The sequence below is a fragment of the Vanessa cardui genome, chromosome 19 (genome assembly GCF_905220365.1).
Source record: "Vanessa cardui chromosome 19, ilVanCard2.1, whole genome shotgun sequence".
Lineage (NCBI taxonomy): Eukaryota > Metazoa > Arthropoda > Insecta > Lepidoptera > Nymphalidae > Vanessa > Vanessa cardui.
In genome coordinates this window covers 4422609-4447182 of record NC_061141.1, presented here as the reverse complement: position 1 = coordinate 4447182, position 24574 = coordinate 4422609, and the positions used below count along the sequence as shown (strand labels likewise).

Here is a 24574-nt window from a genome sequence, read left to right as displayed (position 1 = left end):
TAATGAAGGCAGATTTAATTGCTATTATGCGTGTGCGTTTCGTATGGGCTTTCATCTTGTTTCAGAGGATTGGGATAGGGAAGTGGCTGTCCGGTGTTTTGTTCTATTGGTTATGTCATTAATGCGGTACTGATACAGGTTATTTGCGCAAAGGCAAATTACGTTATTGATATTGTAGTTCCATTTTTAAAATTTATACTTGGAATTAAAATTTATTAGTTATTTTAATATTGACGTAGTAAGTAGTCTTTTTATTGTAATTGTTCTTTTTTTTTAAATACTATAAGGATAGGAGTAAAGTATATTTAAATTATAAAAGCCTTTTTAGACTACGCATGTATGTACTTGTTTTTATGTATGTTTGAGTATAAATATGGTCTAAAACTTAAACAATATGAATGCAACTAAATACTCTTTTATAACTATATAACGTCTTAATATTGTAAAATTAATCTGTAGGTATAAATTAATATTTAATAAACGGAATTTGCATCTCATTTGTATTTGTAAGAGTAAGTATACTTCTTTTTTTTTTAAGTAACATTTGATAAGATGTTTGTATACGAACATTATGGTTTTCTTATAAACATTATGTATGTTAAAAGTCTCTAATATAGATTATCAAATATAATTTAAAGATTATCGACAGATCTGAAAGCGCTTTGCAGAAACCTTATACTATTAAAAGGCATTTATTATAAGGTCTTAAAAAAACGTAGCGTTATTTTCACTCTCTATAAGATCTTCTCATGTAAGTATTTAAAAAATATAATGTGAACTGACATTCTTATTTGATACATCTGCCATGAATTCCTTTACAGAAACTAAGTGACATTATTCTAATCCTATAAAAAGCATTCATATTAAACATACCTTGAAACAGATATAGCTCTAAGACGGTATACCGAAATAGAAGGGCTGCTAGTATATAGCCATTCCATACGAGCGGCAGATCAAAGGGTTGGAACCGCCCGGCGCACTTTGAGCTCGCCGGCGTATGTGTACATAGGATTCTGGCCTTGTATTCATATATAAACATTATGTAGTATTGTATGTTTGGATTAGAAATCTGTAATATGTCGTGTGGTATATTCAATATTATTAATTATGGGTGTTTTGAATGAAGGTTTTCAAATAACCCCGCAATTTGATGTTTATTTCATTTACTAATATTTCAGAAGGCGCTTGGGTGTTAGACTTTTAATGATATTTGAATTTCAAAGAAATATCTAGTTAGCTTTAAAAAATACGTAATGAAAGTTATATATTAGAAAAAAAATACAATTCTGAAGTATTCTTATCAGACATTAGAATGTCTAACTAGAGTTACGCAGGAGATTTAGATGTGATAATATATTGTAGTTATTTTTTTTTTGGTTGATTATTTATATTTCTGCTATAAATAGCATTTTACTGCCCGTCTCGGCTTCACACGAGTACAATAAGGTTCTATAGACAGCTTTTGCATTGAAGACCAAACATTAAAAACTTATTATTTTATCTATCGTTGATAATGTCGTAATATCGAGTTCTACCAAATAAAAATAAAAAAAAGCATGTTAAATATCCCGTATTAATAAAAAAATACTTTTAGTAATAAAAAAAACTGTAAATTTAAAATCAAATATATTAAAAAACTGTTTTTTTCCGACGAGGAAAGACAAAATTATACAACTCAACTATTGTAGAGTCCTCTACTATTAATCTATATACCTTCATTTTGAATCATTGTATATTAATTAAAACCGCATTAAAATCTGTTCCGTAGTTTAAAAGATCTAAGCGTATAGACGGCTGGAAGCGAATTTGTGACGCTGTAGTAATGTTTATCTCCATAATCTACTAAGCTCATATACTTAAAACTTATATTAGAAGATACAGCGCGTTTCAGGAAACTTTTAGTACATATATTATTGGACAAGTAGTAACGCTTATATCGGTTCCTATATGCCGTGGCCTGTTCTTCCAAATTTCAAGCATAGATACGTGCTTAATTTATCTTTTTTATTGATCTTGTGCTCGATGGCGAACGAAAGAGAGTGCACTGTGCATGAGTTTAATTTCTATGTAATTCTACCACATGTGTATTCTATAATGGAGCAGCAGAGGAATAAACTCAAAAACCTTCTCTTCAAAGGGAGAGGTTTTATCTTAGCTTCGGGATATTAACAAGCTGTCATTTTAAATAAATATTATATAGACGTTGACTAATGTCAAGTATTTCACAGATACAGTCACAGACTGACACAGGTCCGATCTCAGGTTTTGGTATGCTGCCTCTTCGGTCTATGAAAGTGAGGGAATGGATATTGTCTGTGATTGCGCACACCCGCCTGCACTGTAATGGGCTACGTCATACTTGGCTGATCTTTGAGATTGCACGTCAATACTTTAGTTTGATCAGGACATTATTTGCACTTAAGCTGTATCTGTATAGCTTATACAGCTACAGCTGTTTAATGATATAGAATCACATACGAGACTCTCTGTTGATTTTATATCTCGTTCTTTATCAGACTATAGAAAGTGTAGGAAAGAATATCGGTTAAAATTTTTCGTTTACATAATTTAAGTATTATTCTTGTATGACTTTTAAGATTTATTCTTGTAATCTATTCTTGTATAGTATATGAGTATATGTGAGGACAACCTTACCTTTAATTCACTAGTATTAAAGTGAATTCCGCTTTATTTCGCTTTACGAGTATTAAGAGTTTTTACAATTAATTTAATGCTTGCGGCTTTATGATTAACGGAATTTAAATTGAGAATTCGTTTTTTTTTTTTATTTTGATTAGTTATTTTGAAAGCTAAACAAATAAAATCAACTTATTGAAATCATTAATTATGACTGAAGACAAATTGATAGTTCCTACTTTACGGTTTACTAATACTATATACCTACTTACCATAATTTTCATATCTGTCTAACTACATCATGACAAAAAATTGATTTCTTCATTCAAAATTAATTAGCAAACAATCTTGATTTATAGATATTAACACAAATAAATTGCGCTCTCTTGAACCGGACCAGATATTTAAAATGGTTCTGAATAATATTCCTTACTCATATATTATGCAAAATATATAGAAATAAAGTATGGAATATAAATATTTGGTTTATGTATAAAAAAACAGAAAATCTGTCAAGAGTTTTTACAAAGCTTAGAAAAATATGACTTCATATTAACAGTTACATAGTTCTATACAGTACCAGTAACACCTAGGTAATGTATAACTTATAGGTATAGTTTCACTAACACTATAGAGCATTTTCGTTTTTCTTATATCTTGTCTTATGTGAAAAATTCATTGAATTTTACTAAAAAAGATTTGTTATAATAGTTCATGGCTCTATCAGAGATCTTTTATAAGCTCAATGATATAGTTGTATATCTACAAAGCTGACAGTTGCAGTGATCACGTTTAAAAAAGAATTAGTAATTAGGGATGTTAAAAGTAAGTATAGTAAGAGGTTTAGAAAGGAATGACTGATAAATGCATAAGGATGAGAAAAGGATATAAATAATGTGGTTTGTTCCTAATTAGGCCATAAGCATGTTCCGAACCCGAAGTCTCTACATAATAATTAATAGCTTCTTTTGGTACAAGTTCTAACTTTCAAGTGTATCTTAGTGAACTGAAACTTAAAGTTTAGTAGATTTGTTCTTATTTCGGTCCATTTCGGCGCCCCAGCGGTCAACCGCTATAATAAATATTCAACAAACAATACATCTCACTAATTTACTACTACGGAACCCCATAATAACCATTTATCTAGAGACCCTGCGAATAAATATCTCGCGACATTTTTCTTCGCCTTATCTTAGGAGACCAGACGATTTTGCATCTTTTTCTGGCATTGGTAATTTCGCGTATGTCTGTCTCGCTTCTTCAGAATTTATCAGTGCCCAGCCTCCCTTTTATTCGAAACGGTTTATTTAGTTTTGTCTCCTTAATGTATTTATCTTTAACTGCCGTTCTTTGACCTTGTCCGTTTGTCTGTATAAGGTGTAGAGTTTTATTGACTTAACGATTTTATGGTGATCGTTATTGTTATTGATTGAAATCGAAAATTCAATTACAAAATGATTTTTTTAGGAATTTAGATTTTTTGTTTTTTCATAATTAGTTTGTATTTTTTTATAGTTTTGAACAAAATTAAATAGTGTTTTTCTTTTTCTAATGTCAAAAGAAGAAAACATACATAATTATGAGATTAACCGGTTTTTAATTTTGAAGTGTTTATGATATTGTGCAGAAGCTACATAATCAATAAATTGATATTTTATACATTCTTTTTTATAATTATAAAATAATTTCTTCTTTTTTAAAACACCCATGTCATTGCTTGTCAGAAATAAGATCGATTTTCAAAACGGCCAGCAAAAAAAGTAAGGATCTTAAAATATCGATTTTACTTTAAAAAAAAGCCTTAAAACAAGCAAAGGTAATTCAAACGGAATCCCAAATTACAATATACATAGTGTCTTGTCAAATTACAATATAATATATGTCTTGTAACATTAAACGCCGGGGGATACGCTTTGAAGTCAATCTCAGTACCTCCTGGGATTTATATAAAACACATAATTAGTATTATAATTTCCATTACAAAAATATAAAGATGTACCTATGTGTTCTATTGAAAATTTTTTGGATGTTAAAGTTTTTGTAAAAAAATGTAAGGAAAAATACTAATGCTATCCTTCTTTTTAAGGTTTGCCAAATACCTCTACTAGTAATGCCTGTTTCGGTTTAAGCGAAATTCGACTATTATTTTGAGCATATTTAGTCTGGTACCGTATCGGTCAGGTTCATTATCTTATAATAAGTACGGATTTCAAACTATGTACAGTTGGGGTAACAAAAGGTTCGACACTTTAAGATCTATTTTTGTGTGTTCAGTATGAGTGATAATCTACTTTACTGATTGAGAATAACATATTGCATCGCAATGATTTAGTATTTAGATTCAAAAGGTACTAAGAGTTTAAGACTTGATAAAGGAATTAATTAAAAAGGAAAACTGACGAAGGTTTTCTTGCTCTGATTATACGTTATTCCTCAATGTCATTTTTATTTTATTTTTTATTTAAAAAATATTACGTAATTATTATTATATTTTTCTGTTCTCATATGATACTTCTTATTACCTAATTATTATTACGAGTAGTTGACCACTCAAGTTGTTAACAACCGAGACATAGACCATATCGTATTACAAAGCCACTTTCACGGTAAACAGGTATTGCGGTATTTCCTAATGTGTGTATGAACTACCGTTTGTGATACGTTCCGAGCTGACCGTTTTCGCGACCTTTACCCTAACAAAAGCAACTCAGCTTTTTTAGATTTACGTTATAACGACTTATGCATTTAAGGTTTTAATTCATATGTACGTTTGAGTTACATCTTTGTCATTTCGTGATATTAAAAAAAAAAATTGGTTGTTAAGCCCATTCGCAATGAATTTTAGTGTAGGTAAATTTCTAATCTGTCAGTTTATTTCTGGTTATTTTAATCTGTACTCATTGTGATTAGTCATCTTGCATTTTTGACAGTTCAATTTTTTTAAAATTTTCCAACCGCAGATCTTACGCCAAACTTCTACAACCGTTTGGTTGGTTAATAAAGTAATCACCAATTGTAAGTATCGAAAATTAAAAAATTCCATAACATCAAGCCGAATTTAGCGAGTTCGAGAAAAATGTTCAAAGCCACCTAATTGGATACTGACTACAGACCACTACAAAGGGGGATGTTTGAGATAAAAATGAAAATTAAATCTTCCAAGTGGATGAACAGAGTAATGTTTTTGACGGTACCGGAGGCGGGTCGCCCCCACTAGGGGGGAGCCGCAAATCGACTATCAAAATGCCGGCGAGTTGTGAAAAAAGTTGTGTTTCAACGCAGACAGTGTGACCGTTGCGGATGCTCTGCCCTTTTTGCTGGCTTTTTTTAATTATTCGTGTCTGCGGCCAGTGGTTATGAGTTTTCATTTTTTTTGCACAAGCAACATTACATATGAATGTGTGCGTATATATACTTTGAATAAATATGAGTCTGTTCACCCTTTATATACGAATATTTGCTTACCTTTTTTTAAAACGGGCAACTCTGTTCCATTACACATAGCTTGAGGTCCAGGACTCAAACTATGCAGCTGATATGGCGGCGTTCTAGTATCGATCTGCGAGGGCCAGGGGCTTCTCGGCCAAGCCGGAGCCGACCCTGGTGTGCCAAGCAGCCGAAGCCGTTCGTAAACAGGCGTCGAGCAATCGTTTGTTTGCTGATTATTCGACTTTTCTTTCTGAGCCGCGAGGTTGCGAAGTACTCGATTGATTGATGACACCTGGAGAATTAGAAACATTTTATTACATAATATCGAGTCGAGATATCCCAGTGGTTAGAACGCGTGCATCTTTACCGATGATTGCGAGTTCAAACCCAGGCAAGCAACGCTATATATATGTGCTTAATTGTGTTTATAATTCATCTTGTGCTCCGCGGTGAAGGAAAACATCGCGAGGAAACCTTCTTGTGTCTAATTTCATCGAAATTCTGCCACATGTGCATTCCACCAACCCGCATTGGAACAGCGTGGTGAAATATGTTCCGAACCCGGTGTGCCGGACAGTGGGAAATTTACTTTACTTACTTTACCTTTATAAAGAGTTGGCTACATAAGTCGGGCATTGCATGGTATTCAAATATAAATAAATAAGTGTTAAACTTGATTAAAAACACAATGGATTATGCTTAATATCATTTTTGTTTTGTACTGGCAATACACAAAAGCATGTAAGTATGTATATAATACCCTTGGCAAATTTGACGCAAAATCACAGTTTATTCATATATTTTTATACCTTTAGAAAGACATAATTTAGTATGAAATACATAAAAACCTACCAGAATATATTTCAAAAAATCGAATGCCTCTCGTTTAAATTTAAACTTTCTAGTTTTCTCAGATTAAAATATTTTTTGTTATTATAGAATAACCAAACATCGTTATCGAGTCACGACACTGTATCGATGTTCGATAAAGCGTAGTGACGACATGCGATCAGAGAGGCGTGCAACGGGTTGATAACTACGCCTTAGGTATCGTATATGCGATTCCATAAAATACATTCGTTTATACTTTTTTTAAGTCATTGTTTGAACTAAATACCTACTGAAAATACCTTAGCCTGACTAACACAATAGCCTTATTAAAAAAAAAAAAAAACCAAATGAATAGAATATAATATCTTGTATTGAACATTATGGATCAATGTTATGGCAATAAATTGTATATTCTTTACTTCTTTACTTTACTATTCCATTAATTATTGTACCTATGACAGTTTTTAAGTGTTATTGCAATAATTAAAGAGAAACTAATAATATAATATCTGAAATATCTGCTCCACACAAAATTTAAAAAAATCGCAGTCAACACCGGGTGCTTTTCTATTCTTAGTACTTTCGCATTTTGTAGTTATATAACTTTATATCTCCTAATAATTTCATCAGAATGTCAAAATAAATTTAATTAAATATGAAATTCAATACTAAACGAGTGTTAACCGATAGCCCACCCAGCCTTGCGATAAAGGAAAACCAAAAATGTCCGCGGGCCTACCAACTGTCACTGTCATGTGACAGCGCGCGAAACGGACGTAGCGCGTAACTTAGACGTAGGACAGGAAGGCGAAGTCCGTAAGACGATAGATGGTAACTCGATATACAGCCGCGGTGGTCCGCGCCGCTCGCTGACTGGCAGCTGCCGAGATGCCCGATGGACCGAGAAAGCGCGGCACGTTCGAAAAACGAACGTTTTTATTTTTTTTTCTATGATCGAAGTAGACAGTTTTATAGTATTGATGATAATATTTTTTTTATTAACGTATTGAGAGACAAAAGAGGTAATACATTCATTTTAAAATGGTACAATCTATAGGATATACTTTATTATTGATATCATATTTTATTAAATAGTCAATATTTCAGATAAAATTAATTCTTACAGAACATTTAGCACCAATTGTTAGATTTATCAAATAAACTTTATCCTGAATCCATAGAATATAGAAATATTTATTCCATGAAATTTACCGGTAAACTAATAACGATAAAAATTGTTCAATGAGAACATTTTAACAAGCTGTCTAATTAAAATTCTCCGATCGAAGTTTCGATTACTCAACTAGAAAAATGATTCCTCAGAAGGGTTGAGATGTTACAAGTTTAAAAACAAAATGAAATGGAAATTTTTAACAAGCTACTGAACGAAACAGCAAAGTTGACGGCCAATTGCTCGAGATAATTAAATATTATTTGCAATTGTTTTGTTTAGCTAAATCACAGACAATTAATTTATTGGCTAAATAAAATAAAGCAATTATTGATTAATTTCTCTTTTGTATTGGAATCGACAATTCAATTACGTTGATTGAATTAGTAAATCATAAATAATATATTAACATAATTTTGAATAAAAATTAAATTATTTATTTTTATAATTAAAATTCTAGTTAATTGATAAATATTTTTGCGATTGCATTGTAATGTTTTGTAAGCAAAGCTTTTTAAAAAAAACCATAGACGTAACCAAGCGATCCGTGCAAGTGTGACCATGTGTGAAAAACGTTTGCATAAAAAGTCTTGCATACACGTAAAAGGTCCTAATTCGATTTACACGCCCAATGATTTGTTTCCACGATTGTACTCGCTTAATTCACCAATTAATAAATAACCCTTCAATATTTGTTTATGTACTCATATGTACACACGAATTATTTTTTTTTAATAGGCGGTTTTACTCGATTGAACTCAAATGAGGCACAAAAGATTCAACCTTAAATGAATACTAGTAGCGGTTTTAGATCCTTACTTTTTGTGAATTTGGAAAGGATTATAAAGGATGGCGCTTTTTTTATTAATCTTTGAAAAAAAAATTCTTTGATTAAGGATTAAAGTAATTCAATGATACCCACACTACTTAATACTGATTTAAAGTAAATAAGCCAAATTTGCACGTAGTTATTTAGTAGTTAGTAGCACGTAGTTATTTAGTAGTAGTTGGAGAGTCGAGATGGCCCAGCGGTTAGAACACGTGCATCTTAACCGATGATTGCGGGTTCAAACCCAGGCAAGCACCGCTGATTCATGTGCTTAATTTGTCTTTATAATTCATCTCGTGCTCAGCGGTGAAGGAAAACATTGTGAGGAAACCTGCATGTGACATATTTCATAGAAATTCTGCCACATGTGTATTCCACCAACCCGCATTGGAACAGCGTGGTGGAAAATGTTCCAAACCTTCTCCTCAAAGGGAGAGGAGGCCTTTAGCCCAGCAGTGGGAATTTACAGGCTGTTGTTGTTGTTGTTGTATTTAGTAGTTTATTTATAATTTATTGTGTTTTACCTTGAAAATTTTAAGAAAAAATAATTACAAAATTTAGACTTTAAATTAATAAAAACTTTTAATAAAAATTACAAATAATTTTACACAGATTTATTTAATAAAGTATGAATGCTGTTTTCTTATTAAATTTTGGAACTTTTGTTCTACACAGGTACCTACATCAATCCCATAAAATAGTATTACTACTATAAGTTAGTATTGTACTGTTCTATTTTATTAACAAAGAAATAATAAAGACACATTAATATTTGAGAATATTTATAAGTACAATATTAATTGATTCCCATTTATAAGATATAATTTTGAATTGTATATTTAAAGAGTAATCACTGAGTTATAGACGGATATTCGCCAATCCCAAATCATAAGTCAAGTAAAGGATTAAAAAAAAAAACTTCATAATTGAAAACAAAAACAATAAAAGTTAATAATAAATTATTTCACTACTATCGCAGTTGTGTTTAAAATTAAATTTAAAAATGTCACTAAAATTTCGAATCCGAAAATTCGTAATGTTTTGTATATTAATAACGTTAACAGGATTAAAATATAGCAGACGTCGAGACTTAATTAATCCAATTCAACATTCATACTTCAATAAACACCCATGAGAAATCGCCTAATAAACGGTTGCATATCATTTCATTCAAAAGACCGAATACCAATTGTGCCCCAAAACACCTTAGACTAGTCAATATACAATAATAAGGCACTGGAAGCCCCGCCGGGGCGCAATGCACCGCGTATTGACAAACTGCCTATAAGTCTCAATCAAACAATACGATTTATGAGCTTAAGTATTGACCCATTTCTTTGATTGCACACAATAGTTACGACAATTAAATTTAAATTTCGAATCGTGGGAATGGCGCGAATTAAGTGTTGACTCGCGCTGTCATCTTGAGATGGGCGGGATTTTTTTTTTTCAGGAGGCGTAAGTCTTTAACATGGGGCGTTGTGCGGTTACCATTATTCCAATTATATGAAGAAGTTTGTGTATTATAATTTTATTATGGGAAATAAATTAAAATATATTTAAGGAATTCACAACATCTGTTTGAAAAAAAAAACAGTGCGGATAAAAGAATATGCATATTGTTTAAGAGAAGCCCGACATCGGATCTTTAAATTCCAGAAGTAATTTGGTCGTCGTTAAAATTTTACTATTTTATATAGTAAAATACAATAAAATACAACACAAATACAGTTACACTATTTTTAAAGTTAAGCTTTTAATTTCAATTTAATTTTTATATTGTGCATTACGTTCAGGAAAAATAGTAGTTAAAAAAATGAACACCTATGAATCATATTCACATTCCAATACTCTCAATCTCACATAACAATAAACAAAGGCTGATTCAAAACATACTTCGATTTCTCGGATGAATTCGAAATTCAAAATACAAAAAAAAAAAATAAAATAAAACAAAAGCGTAATCAATGAAATGCAAAGCGCGGAAAGGTGCGCAGTTGTTCGCTTACGTTGCAAAGGTTGAGAACATCTGAAGAGAGTAAAAGTCACCCAAAATATTGACTCGCAAAGTGCCGACTTGGCGCACAATACGCCCAGCAGGTTGCCCATTGTTGACGACCCCTGTTCCCAACAATGACGGTAATGCACTGCTTTTTTCGACTCGGATCAAAATACTAAACTAAGTAGGCGAGCGTTGTATACGGTGCCGTGCTGTAGTCATTTTAGTGATTCCAGTAATTGTAAATTCCATTTTTAAATATTTCACTGTTGTTTTGAAAGACAATACGTTTTTTTAAAAAAAAATATCGTAGAAATACTGTTTTTTACTGTATAATTAAAAAAAAACTCGCGTTTCTATAACTGAGGTCGATTAATCTTAAACTATTTACCGTAAATATTTAACGTTCAAATATACTATATAAATAAATATATTTTTGAATATAAATAACGAATTAATATCAGGTGACAACGAAACAAAATTAATAATTCCTTTGAATATTACAAAATCGAATCGATCAATACAGACCCTCTATTTGCGCGTTCCGTTTTACAAAACGTTCTTTACAAGATGGGTCGCGAAAATAAAAAAAAAATCGCTGTTTAAGCTTATTGAAAAGTATTCTCGCCCTACGTTCACGGAGTCTGAGCAAATATAAGATAATTTTACCGCTTCACCTCACCCGGTATTTAGGGGGCACCTTTCATACTTTTTACTTTTCCGTTTGACGGTAGGTGCACGTTGTAATGTAATTTATTTTATATTCAAAACACGTTTAAGCAACTCGGATTAATTTAAATTTATGACCGTACGTTTATGGCAATCGTCTGTATTTATTAAAACTTATGAAATATTAAAGCTACTTCTATATTTAAATATTACTTTTCTGTCAATTTTTTTTTATTTTATATTTAAAAAAAGAATTGTAAGCATTTTCTATTTGAAAAATAAATATTTAATACGTAATTTATAATACGTCAAATGTAAATTATTTTAATATGTGCTATGAATATAGATTTGTTTTTATTTTTTTATTTTATATGTCTAGATATACTTTCAAAGTTATGAACGCATTTACAAAAAACTTGCTAACTGTTAGTCACTATTTTTAAGTACAAGCACATTAGTTAAGTACAATGACATTTGTAAGTGTCAAAAAGATCTATCACACACGCCAAGATGGCCCGTTAGATCTATCTAGCTATTCAAATAATAAACTAAGGTATTTAGTTCATTTGAGTAAATTTACACGTACAATTTTAGAATAATTCAGTGAGATAAATTTCCTTTAAATTGTTACTGCTATATAAATGATGATAAGTATGATGTTGATATATAAATTAATTATATTTATATTTAATGTTTCGTGTAATTATTGTCAGCATAAATAAATATTAAACGTACGAGTAAATTATAAAAAAAAAAATTGACATAATTTATTTTAACTCTACAGCTTCATAAAATTACAAATGTATAATAAATTTTGACGATTTACTCCTCTTTCCAGTTGTCACATTTTCCGCTAGACTTAAGAGTGTTGCCAGAATAATAAAATCCGACAAAAATAGCACACGGCCGAGCTGGCGGAAAATTGATTATTGATTTGTTTCATATTATTTTATGACACGGATAAGGGTATCCGAGGGATGAAAGGATGCGTAGAGAATAATTGTTCCGGACGTAAACATGTGATCGAGTGTAATCGATGACGGTTTTGATATCAATTAATGAAAGTCTATCGATTATCGAAGTTATAAGCGAAGTTTATATTCGTCGTGTATTTGCATTATATTTATGCAAATATTTTCTATTCATTCATAACGCTATCAACTCTTCATATCTTCTTTTATAAATAATATTAAGCCCAGTGTTACTAGTTGAAAAAAAAATAATTTGAATCAAAGTCATCGTTTAAACTGGCTTGTGATATATATTATACCCAATTAATTATTCCTTAAATTCAATTTAGATTTACTTGAATACGGTTTCTCATAACCAAAAAAAAAATCAAAACTAAAAATAAATAGCCACGTAGTTATTTTTCGACTGCGTATATTGTTTTAAGATAGGTTATTTAATTTTTTAGTCGTATTTATTTATTTAATTTAATTTTTGTATACATTTGTTTATTTGACATATTTGCTATGGGTAAGTTCATTTTATCAATTTAATTATTTAACTATAATTAAATTGATAATAATATTAATTGATTTAACGGAACTCATTTGTTTAAAATTTATGCAGTCATATATAATAAGTTAAAACATTAATAAGTAATTGTTATAAACATTAGTACCTACGACATTTTTAGTTATAGTTTTAATTAATCCCACTGATTTAATTAATACGTTAGTATACGTTTAGACGTTTACAACAAATTTAAATTTAAAATCTTAGATTAATATAAAGAGATTCTTCAACCAAACAATTTTCAATAGTTTAATTAACATAAACAACTTATACAACAAATAAACTATAGTAATACTTGGCGTATTATTAAAATATTTATTAGTTCTTTAAAATCCCCATAATGAAGTGGAACAATTGAGGGGTCAATACAATCACGCGTACGTCTTTGAGAGTCAACCGAATAGCAAAAGTCGATTGTGTTAACTTCGCGAACCGTCGATACTCGATGATTTTATTTTAATGACAATAAACGTCACTATTATTATTAATAATGTAGTATAATAGTGTATTATTGCGTTCTACGCGGGGATGAACGCATGAATGGTTAAGAATGATAGAACGGAACATTATTTTAGAGCCGTTTATGTTTTGTTCAAATATTCGTTACTTTTGTTTGGGGCGAAAAATTTTCGGTTTAACGCCTGTTATATACGAGTACCTACGTATACATTGATACGATTCAAAGAAATGTTATTTTTTCGTTGCGAATGAATTTTGAAATTTCTACAACGATCAGATTCTTAGTAGGTGGCCTTTTTTATTGTTATTAATTGTGCTGCTGTCATTATTTAATTATTTTTTTTGTTATACATTAAGAAATATTTTCTTAAATGTATATTGCATAGATATAGATATAGCTATGTTATTGAATATTATAAACAAATCGTTGCTACGTTTATAACACATCTTTGAGGTACAAAAAGAGCTCAGAGTGTTTCCCGTTGTAAATGCTCAAGATAACGTTGGTCCAGTCCAGCTTCGCGTCAAAAAATATCAGCAATATTTTTTTTTTTATATTTATCATCAATTAATAATGTACTATACTAAAATGTATTACATTAAAATTTGTAAGGTATTGTTTATTATATTTCCCAAAATAATTTTATTTTGATATTCCTGTTATTGTAAATAATATTCATATGCAACTGACATAATAGTTGTTAATAAGATGTGTCTTCTTTAATAATCATTTGCTATTATTCTATAAAATGTTAAAGTATAAAGCTGCAAATATAATAGAACCATAGATGGAAAACAATCCTATATGTTTTATTTGTAGTAATGATAGATACACTATAAATCATTTCATATTCAAATGAATTCAGAAACATTAAACAAACCAAGTAGCGTTTAAGCCGTACTAACATCACTTGCGGCTCCCTTAATTACGGACAACTGACGATCCATAATCGTCAAATCAAATCTCGCGTACAATCGAAAAAAAAAAACCTCATAAATATTCAACAGTTACGCATCTCGATAGTGTTATTACATTTAATACCCACCCTTGAACAACAAAAACCCCGAGAGGACATCGTTTAAATACAAAAGCGACACTGCACAGCGTCCGCCGCATAAAATTATAATAAATATCGATAGAGCAAGACGGCGTTATATTTCTATACGCGTGAGTGAGATAGAAACACCGGTCATCCCTATGACTTCTGTGTTACCACATTCGTAAATTTAGTAGGTGACAATGCAGTGACATGGGCTGTAGGGACGTTCGTTCTGGGGTAGGTACGGTAATAAGTCATAACTCATGTTAACTCGAAGGGCATCGTAATGACTGTGAACTCTGATTCAGATGAGATCCATTGTTGGATGATTTCGCTGTCAACGTACGATTTCTTTTTAGGGTGCAGTGTCATCTGTGAAATTATTGTAAAATCGCTCTAAATTTCGTCAATACCGCACAAGGGATCTTGATACACTATTTTTGGACACCCTTTAAACATATAACCATTATCAAAATAAAATTCATAAACTTATAAAATGTTATTTTAATTTAAATAAATATAATATTAATGACAAAAATCAATATAATGTTTTTAGTTTTAACGTAGCAAATGGCTACGGCGTAGCTTATTCGTAGGTTATATTGAAGATTATTCTTTTAAATTTCAATTGACTGTCATATTAAATTTGATTTTCAAGTATTGTTTGTACTCATATAGTTACTTTTATATGTATGTACTTATTTAAATTTGTTTAATATTAAACTCAAGTATTTTATATAAATTGTTATAATAATATCATAATAAAACTTTACGCTGAGGAGATATAAATTTAAAACTCTAAGGGTCATCTGACTATAGTAAACCACCTTTAAAATTACGGGTTTGGTCCTTGAAGATGTACTCATTCGTTAGTTACCATAGAAACGGAAGATGACAATATATAAATATATATAGTTATTCAGTTAATATGTTCTTATGTAAAAGCTCTATCGGTGGTAGCTTCACTTAATATAGTTGTTAAATGACGATTCGAAAGTGTTTGTCAAAGTCTACTTGATTAAAATATATGTTGATTTGATTTGATATGCATTTGGAATATGTACTATGAAATCAAAATGGTTTAAGCAAATAAGTATATTTGTGTTTAGTTAAGCCGCTAGTTATTGAAGTTATACAATCGTAAATCGAGTATTCATCCCGACCGATAATATGACTATTCAATGGTATCCCAGGAACGCTAATCCCTGATTGGCTAATGAATGGCTTACTCGTTTGAGCCGTATCTAACATTAGTCACATACAGCCAATATTCGCTTTGATACATACGTTATGCTCGCCACAAAAGGCTTATCGATTCATTGTTTTCAGTTTTCGAGTTTAATTTGACTGGCGTTAGTGGGAATATCGTTTTTGATTGGGATCTCGAGATATAACAACAGTGCTAATCCTGTTCGACGTTTAAAATCACATTAATCTGTGTATCATAGTCTTTCATTTCTATTTAATTTATGAACTCAATCGTCTACTAAAAATAATATATAAAGCTATTATTGCATTTATAATTAATATACAATGTATATTAATTCGATTACATATTATTATAATATAACGTTAATTTGTACAATTGAAATAAAAAATAATTTTTACTTTTTAGTATCGCTTTTATATATTTTTGATTACTTCAAAGACTGGTTAGTTGATAAAATGTTTGTTTATTAATAATAAAAAAAATAAATAATATTGGTGATTATTTGACCCATTTAATTAACTAATAACAAGTAACATTTAATAAATTGATTATTAAGTAAAAAATATTAATATTTGTAATAGTTTTTTATATTTATTTTAGTCAATGTCACATGTAACATTCTACCTTTTTCTCTCCTTTTCTGCGTCGAGATTCGAGTTTATTGTTACAGAATAGTCCTAATGTTCAACCATTTCGCACATTGTTTTTTACCAATGAAAATTGGTTGATATACTGTTAGATGGAAAAACGTATCGAAAATCTGCTTATTGTTTAATGATATTATCAAATCAGTAGTTTATAAGTCATCATTTTCTGAAGCATCACATTACATATGCAGTATGTATAAAATAAATTTATTAAAGATAAGGTAATCGAAACATTGGTGTATTAAACCGAGTAGTTTTAATAATATATTTTAAAATCTATTTCTTCACTATAAACCATATTACGTAACTACTGAGAGCGAAGTGGATTAAAATTAAGCTCGCGTAAAACTCATAACATATGTCGATATTTGAGTGCCACGCCGAGGGACGCACCCTAACGACTAAATAAGATTTTATTTAAAAAACAAATAACTCAGATTCATAGGCTGATATTTAACTTTTTTTACGATTCGATTTTCAAAAATATCGAATGTTGTAATTTCGTTCTTGACTTGAATTATATTTTAAATCAATGTAGTTATTAAATGGAATCGATCAAGATAAATAGATAGTCGATAATATATGTATTAAAGATATACATATTTTAAATCACAAATTGAACTCCTTGTAGGTAACTACCAAGTGTTTTGAGCTTCATATTTTGTTAGTTGTCTGTTACACGTATATATTTAATATAAATAAAAAAAGATAATATTATACATAAAAATTTTGACTATATTTTTAATTCATGTAAATCACATCTAAGATTAGATTTGAAAATATAGAAGTACGTCATTACATGATAAGTAGTTTTTTATAATTAATTTATTATATGTAATAATATATTTATATATATTGTACATTTCAGAGGCATAAATTTATTAGAAAAATCCTAATATTTCATAACTTTTGCGAATAAAGGAGAACATCATTACTTTGTCGATAAATTTTCAAACAAAATATAAAATTCATTGTTTATTATATATTTGTTATTTTTTGTTTGATATATTTATTATTATTTTAAAAAACTAAATATAGCTCAATATTTGAATAAATAATTTGATACTTTTTTAACTAGCAAATAAATTTAATAAATTTTAATTGAAATTAAATATTCATTCTATAAATAAAATACAGTATACCTAAAGAAAATTCTATTCTATAACGGTATACATGTAGCGTTTCTAGTAAACATTTGTTTATATCTTAAGCCAGTTCAAGACAGTCCGGGGTCCCCACAAGGCATTCTTTGGGCCCTCCCGCCTGACTGAACATCAAACGATCAAACTTCTACAGTCATAATCAGGCGTTTAGGCTTTCTTTGATAAACAACATTTACGTATTTAAGGGAATTTAATTTGCGTTGATGTTATAATTTAACTTAAATAATTTACAAGCGGTTATATGTTTATAGTTATATTTGTAATAAAAGTCCGAAAATAGTATTTTTGTAAGTATGTTTTTGTGTTTTAAATATGTAGGTAGACTGGTGGATGGCACTTTATGCTAAGTGGTCACCACCGCCTCTTGACATACGATTGCATAAACCAACTTTGAGGACGAAGTATTTATGTCTCCCACTCCTTCAAACCGGAACATAACACTACTAAATATTGCTGTTCGGTAGTGGTGGTTCTGCGTGGTAAACTAGATAGGTACAACTACCTACCTATACCTACTAATAAATTATGGTGTAACAGTTTAGTACAGTTCCACTACAAAAAAACAACTTCTCAAATAATTCCAAAGGAGTTTTTCTAGTTCTATACTTCAGTATGAAGCATCACGATTTGTAACTTAGATTTCAAGTAGGTATGTAGATATAATATATAAGCAAATTTAAGAAGATCATTCATTTTATCACAAATCATCTCGTAGTTTGCGGTGAAATGCAATATGGCGAATAAACCTGATTATGTCAATTTAAATTCTGCGACATGTGTTCCATCAACCCACTGTGAACCACTGGAATGGATGAAGCCGAACCAACCGCTTAAAAGTTAGCCCAGCAGTGGGATTAAGGATTATTACTGTACTTTCGTTTAAGATAATCGTGTTTATTAACCACAACACAAACCGAGTATACTATGAAACAAGTTATTCAATGTTTCACAGTGTAAAGTTTTTTATTAGAAATATTTATTCACGACTTTTTCTAAACTAGCAATTAATCCTATACACATAAAGTACAGTAGTATTTCTTAAATTGTTTGTGGAAAAGTTGGTTTATCAAATTCAGGTGATTTAGATGTAATTTCTTATGGACATAATTTGAAATCCGAGGAACTATTATGCTGTAGGTAAAATTGGGGATAACGTTTGTTTTTTATAGGTAAAAATTTCAACTTGTTTCAAAATTTATATCGTATAGAATTTAGTATTATATTATAACATGGATAGATTTCCTAAATTTGTGTTTTTTTTAAAGTGCTGTAATATCGAATTGGGACACATTTCTTAAATGATACGTATACAGTGTAGCATTATAAATAAATAAATAAATATAACTAACTTGTACACAAATTATTTCTAATTAAAGTAATTCTTAATCTATGTTGCTCTACATTACGATACTCTACTAATAAGTTTAAAATAATATATTTAAAACTATAGACTCATAAGCTTATTTGATTCCATTCCGGTTATTTGAAACATAATGCTTCCAAACAAATTCGTTTAATTTCGTGTACCCCAATATGTTGCAAGTTGATTCTTATCTCGTATTTTATCTTATCAAGTATCTGTTGAAGTTCTATTCGTACTTGTACGGTCAGCAAAAAAATGTATAATTAAAATAATTGAAATAAATCTTTAGTAATTGTCGCACATGAATTAAAGGGAATTTCATCCTACATATTTATATTTATTCTTCATTATATATGTAAGCACATATGACATAAGTGGATATTTAAGCTATTATAATTTGATGTATAGAAACATGTTAAAAATATATACGTAGTTATGTAGGCATGCTTAGGTTTTGAAAACATAGAGAATTAAGAGCTGAATAATCACATTTGTTGTATTTTAGTAGAGTACGGTCAGCAGTAAACAACTATGGCTGACGATGACTGTGACGTAAAATGTTTCTACATGTGCTACATAAAATAAAAACGATTTATTTCTCTATATATCTTTCTATTTTCTATGTATACTTAACAGAAGCTTAATACATATCTATAATATGAGCGTAATGATAATTCTGTGTGTGTCAGAAGAAGGACATCGGAAACTTCCTATGTAGACCTAAAGCTTACTGTCTCATAGAACATATGAATAAATATTTTCAAGATTAAATATAAATTTTAGCAAAATATTCGTTCGTGTATGCTGACCACATTTTTGTGCTGTCCGTACGTGTGGGATCAGACTCGAGTGGCATTATTTGAAGAGGAGTGGGCAGAACGGTAGGATTAAGCGTTAATATACACAATCCCTTCGCTGGCTACGGATGTCTATATAATTTCATTTAATATAAAATATCTGTTTGTTTATAGAATTTTCTATGTATTAGATTAGGAGTAAGTTTAGTTGTATATTCTAAATTTATTTAAATGCTGTAATATTAATATAAGAAACGACAACTTCCTTGTAACATATTGTATATGACAGAACATACTTTAACTACAGAAAAATCTAGTTAATTAAAAAATTGACAATGAGACTGTTGACTCAAATATATGCTATTTTAAAATATAATTGCAAAAAACTTCATTGAAAAATAAAAATTAATGACAAATTCTTCAGATAAAATATCAAAAAGAGTAATTAAATAGTGAAGAGCTTTTTTGTTCTGAATTTTAGCAAATTAACGATATCAAATCTGCTCTATAATATACGTTCATTATAGATATTATTATTATTAAAATCAATAAAATAAATGTAACGTAAAGAAATAAATGAAATATTATTTCTAACAATAACGAATTTAGAATGCATAAACAAATTCGTTCAAACGCCATTTAAATTATAGAACCAATAAAAAGTATCAAAATGCCAATAAAACACTTGAGAAATGCTAAAACATGTTCAAGTCAATAATAATAAGGGGGTCGGATACAAAAATTGCATGTTTCTAACTCGCACGTGCCCGTGCCATACTTATCTCGCATCGTTTCATCCCCTCATCCGATCATCCTAAATAGTATATTGCAATATCGCCTTTAAGAGCAACGCAATACGAACCGACTAATACTCACTTATATTAACTCTTATGAACATAACTATAAATATCATTTTTGAATAACATCGATTGCGATTTAAGTTCAATAAGGATTAGCCATTATTTTAAGAAATATTCGATCGTATCCCATTAGTATTAGGAATCATTTTCCAATATCAATATCGTAGTGCTGCTAGTTAGTGATAATATTTTTAAATGGAGATCTAGTTATTGGGTTCCTTGACCTTAAGTGATTGATAAGTGAATCGTGAGGCTAATTTCAGTACTATATAAAACCTTTTTCACAGACTTGAATATTGGAGAGCTGCTTTACATTCGTTTTCAAACGGTTTATTTATATAATAAATTATATTCAGTTTTCAAAAATGTATATACAGATAAAATCTAACAAAATGTTTTTGGTATTTTATTGCCGTTCTAACCTGATAGAGCTAATATTTTGTAAACAAATTTTTAGTTCTGGTAACAATACAAAAACAATTAAAAATATAATTTTTGTTTATATTCATGTTTATTTAAATATAATAAATTCCAAATTTTAGAAATAAGTATATCTGCTCGTGACTTTGTGCGCATTTGAATTTAACAAAAAAGGTTTTTTTTGTAGCCTAAGTTACTCCTCATTATATCAGCTATCTGCCAGAGAAAGTCCAGACAAAATCGGTTCCAAAGCCGGACAATGATTGTGAATAATGTTTACTTAGTATATGTATCGGGTACATAACATATGCATTTAGTGAAAAGTGGTTATTTTAATAATACAAACAGATACTCCAATTTTATTAAATGTAACCTAGTCAGTTGTTTTTTTATTTTTTACCAGCTGAGCCTGCGACCTTGTACACGTTTGAATTTAACAAAAAAAAAACATATTATTGTAGCCTAAGTGACTCCTTATTGTATCAGTTATTTGCCAGTGAAAGTCCCGTCAAAATCTGTCCAGCAGTTCCAAGGATTAGCCGGAATAAACAGATAGACAAAAATTGTAAAAAATGTTATTTTGGTATATGTACCGTGTATACAAATGCATTGAGTAAAAAAGAGCTATTTTATTATTACATGCAGTATGTATAAGATTTTGCCTTTATTTACAGGTTGGTATATCATGTTGTATGATTTCTAATAAAATAGATAATTATAGTTATAAGTACGGTGGGCGGAGCGTCCGCCGGTTTGTGCACGTGTCGCCAACCCTTATTGCATCTTACCTTGTAATTAACTTATTATGTGTGGGGAATTTAGATCATATTAAATTTTATTGTTTGACGAAGTTTATTGGAGTTCACTGGTGGAAATATTACTGGTCCACAATATTGGAATCGAAGTATTATTTATAGAAGTAAGTTAATAAAATAGATTTAAGCATACAGTCAGTACCAGATATTACATATACTGTAATGTAACAATCTGAGTAAATACTAATAAAATGACGTAAAAGAAATATTATATAGTATAAAGAAAAATAATGTGATTTATACTTTATTTTTGACGTCTATATAAACAGGCTTGAGCTGAGATGACCCAGTGATTAGAACGCTTGTTTGCGGGTTCAAAACCCACGAAAGCACCACTATATATGTATATATATGTGCTTAATTTGTGTTTATAATTCATCTCGTGCTCGGCGGCGAAGAAAAACATCGTGAGGAAACCTGCATGTGTCTTAATTTCATCGAAATTCTGCCACATGTGCATTCCACCAACCAGCATTGGAACAGCGTGGTGGAATATGTTCCAAGCCCTCTCCTCAATGGAAGAGGAGGCTTTTTTATATAATCAGGACTGACTTGAGTTAAATGTCAAGATAATCGTAGCATGTATATGTATGTACATGTGTAAATATGATAATATTACGCTAAGAAATTATAAGGAAATAATCAATTTTAATTCTCATTTATTAAGAACACTTCTTACATAAGTAGATACCTACTCAGTACTCTAGTTATAAGCTGATCGCATGACTTTACAGCGTTCAATATACGAATATCTCTGATTATAAGTACCACCTAAAATAACGTTACTTATGATACTGGTTATAATTTGATAACTTATTTCATACAGTATATATTACTTTTTTTTGTTAAGATTTTAAATTAACATGGTTATTTTTATTACTAAAGTTATTAATTGCGGGCTATTTACCATGTTATTTATTTTTATTCGGTGTAGCTCGCTATTTCGCCATTATCTACGAACGTAGTATCTTGTTCACGAGACTTTTTCTAAATGTGATAAATATCCCGCAATTAATAACTTAAGTAATTAAAATAACCATGTTAATTTAAAATCTTATATAGAATACATATTTTTTAATATAAGATATATCTTGAATATGAACTGTATTGCAATATATTTATAATAATTTGGAAGAATCATAAAATTCATAATATTTTTTTTTAATTGTGAACTTGAGACTATGTTTATTATTGAGATTATATTTTTATAAGCAGATATATATGTATGTTTGTAATGTAGGGTTGCCCGCAAAAGGCCACGAACAATTTGCCAAGATAAAACCGCAGATTGTTAGCATCCGACCTTTACGATAATATACTTAAATCTATCTATCTATATATTAGAGAATATGTCATTAGATATTTTTGGGAAATAAAACAGAAATTAGTATATTGTAATTAATGTGTTATAGGAATCGTTTGTATTATAATGTTTGGAAATATGGTAAATCGTAGTGGAACTATGAAACTTGAAAATATGAAAAAGCTATATGCGATAAATTACAATAAATTATATTTTTAGAGTTTGTTTGTATGAGTATTTAAAATTTTGTCAAGTTTTGCTTTTGTCAAAAAGCATTGGGGATAATATTAAAAAAAAAACCGCCTTTCAAATAACGAAGTCAGTAAAATCGTTAAGAAAATTGCTATAATCGATTTCTATACCAAATTTTGTAATTATTATAAATACATGAAATGTCTGTTTCGATTAACTTCAAAATAATAGAATTATTTAATAAAATTTTCGTGACAGATAAACAATAGTCTCATTTTAAGAGAAAATATCATCAAAAACTGGTGATGTTATAACAAAATCAACGCCAGCGTGAAGCGGCCGCTTGCCCCGCAGTGATACTTGCGTGTGACATCCCAACAAACAACGTGACAAGACAACTGTAGCAATACATATTTATTTGTTCATGTCATTACGTACTCAACTCCACTGTAAGCTTTAAATCCAGCGATTGTGGTATTAATTTCCCTCCGACACTTCTTAGTTTTAACTAACTTTAACGACATTTTTTGAAAGCGAATTCAACTTTATTGTATTTAAAATAAAATCCATTTTAGCTTCAATCAAAATCAATAAATCTTTATGCAATGTGGTAAACTAAAATCAATCATATTACAGTGCGGTATAGTTCAATTTTGGTTGTATAACAATACTAGGTCCATACATCGGACGCGAGCCAGTCGCGTGTCAGCCACGTGCCATTTTCGATAATCTCCTTTTCTGAGGCCTTTGTTACAATTTGTTGCGATAGCCCTGTGAGATCTTAGATATGCTTTAATGATATTTTAAATCAGTGTTCTGTATGAGATATTCATTGGACCGATGATAGGCTATAACGTGGGATGTATCGGGATATTTAGGTGAAATACGCTTGGTGGGTGATGATTTCATATTTACCACTTAATAAATCTATTAATTTCAATAGTTATATGAAAATATATCCTCCTAGACCACATCTTCTATATGTTTTATACTTGTGTAATAATATTTTTGTGTCAGTTTATAATATTAGAATTACCGCATTTGTTTTAAATGCCTATGTATGTATGTATGTATTCTCGGTACATACATATACCATTTTTGTCTCTCTAATTTCTTTTCAAATTCTAAATTAATTTCTTTGGGCGATTTTGTTGATTTTGAGTAACTTAGGCTGCATCAATTGATTTCTTTGTTAAATTATAATGTAAATTCTTTCTTT

General features: G+C 29.8%; 1 protein-coding gene across 1 annotated transcript in view; it reads right to left on the bottom strand.

The window, feature by feature from the left end:
- LOC124538113 (paired box protein Pax-6-like) overlaps nucleotides 1-24574 on the bottom strand; it is a 46406-nt gene that overhangs the window by 11532 nt on the left and 10300 nt on the right. Inside the window, exon 4 of the mRNA XM_047115115.1 lies at nucleotides 6103-6358. Within this exon, the coding sequence (XP_046971071.1) occupies nucleotides 6103-6358 (256 nt within the window). The remainder of the gene's footprint in view (nucleotides 1-6102; nucleotides 6359-24574) is intronic.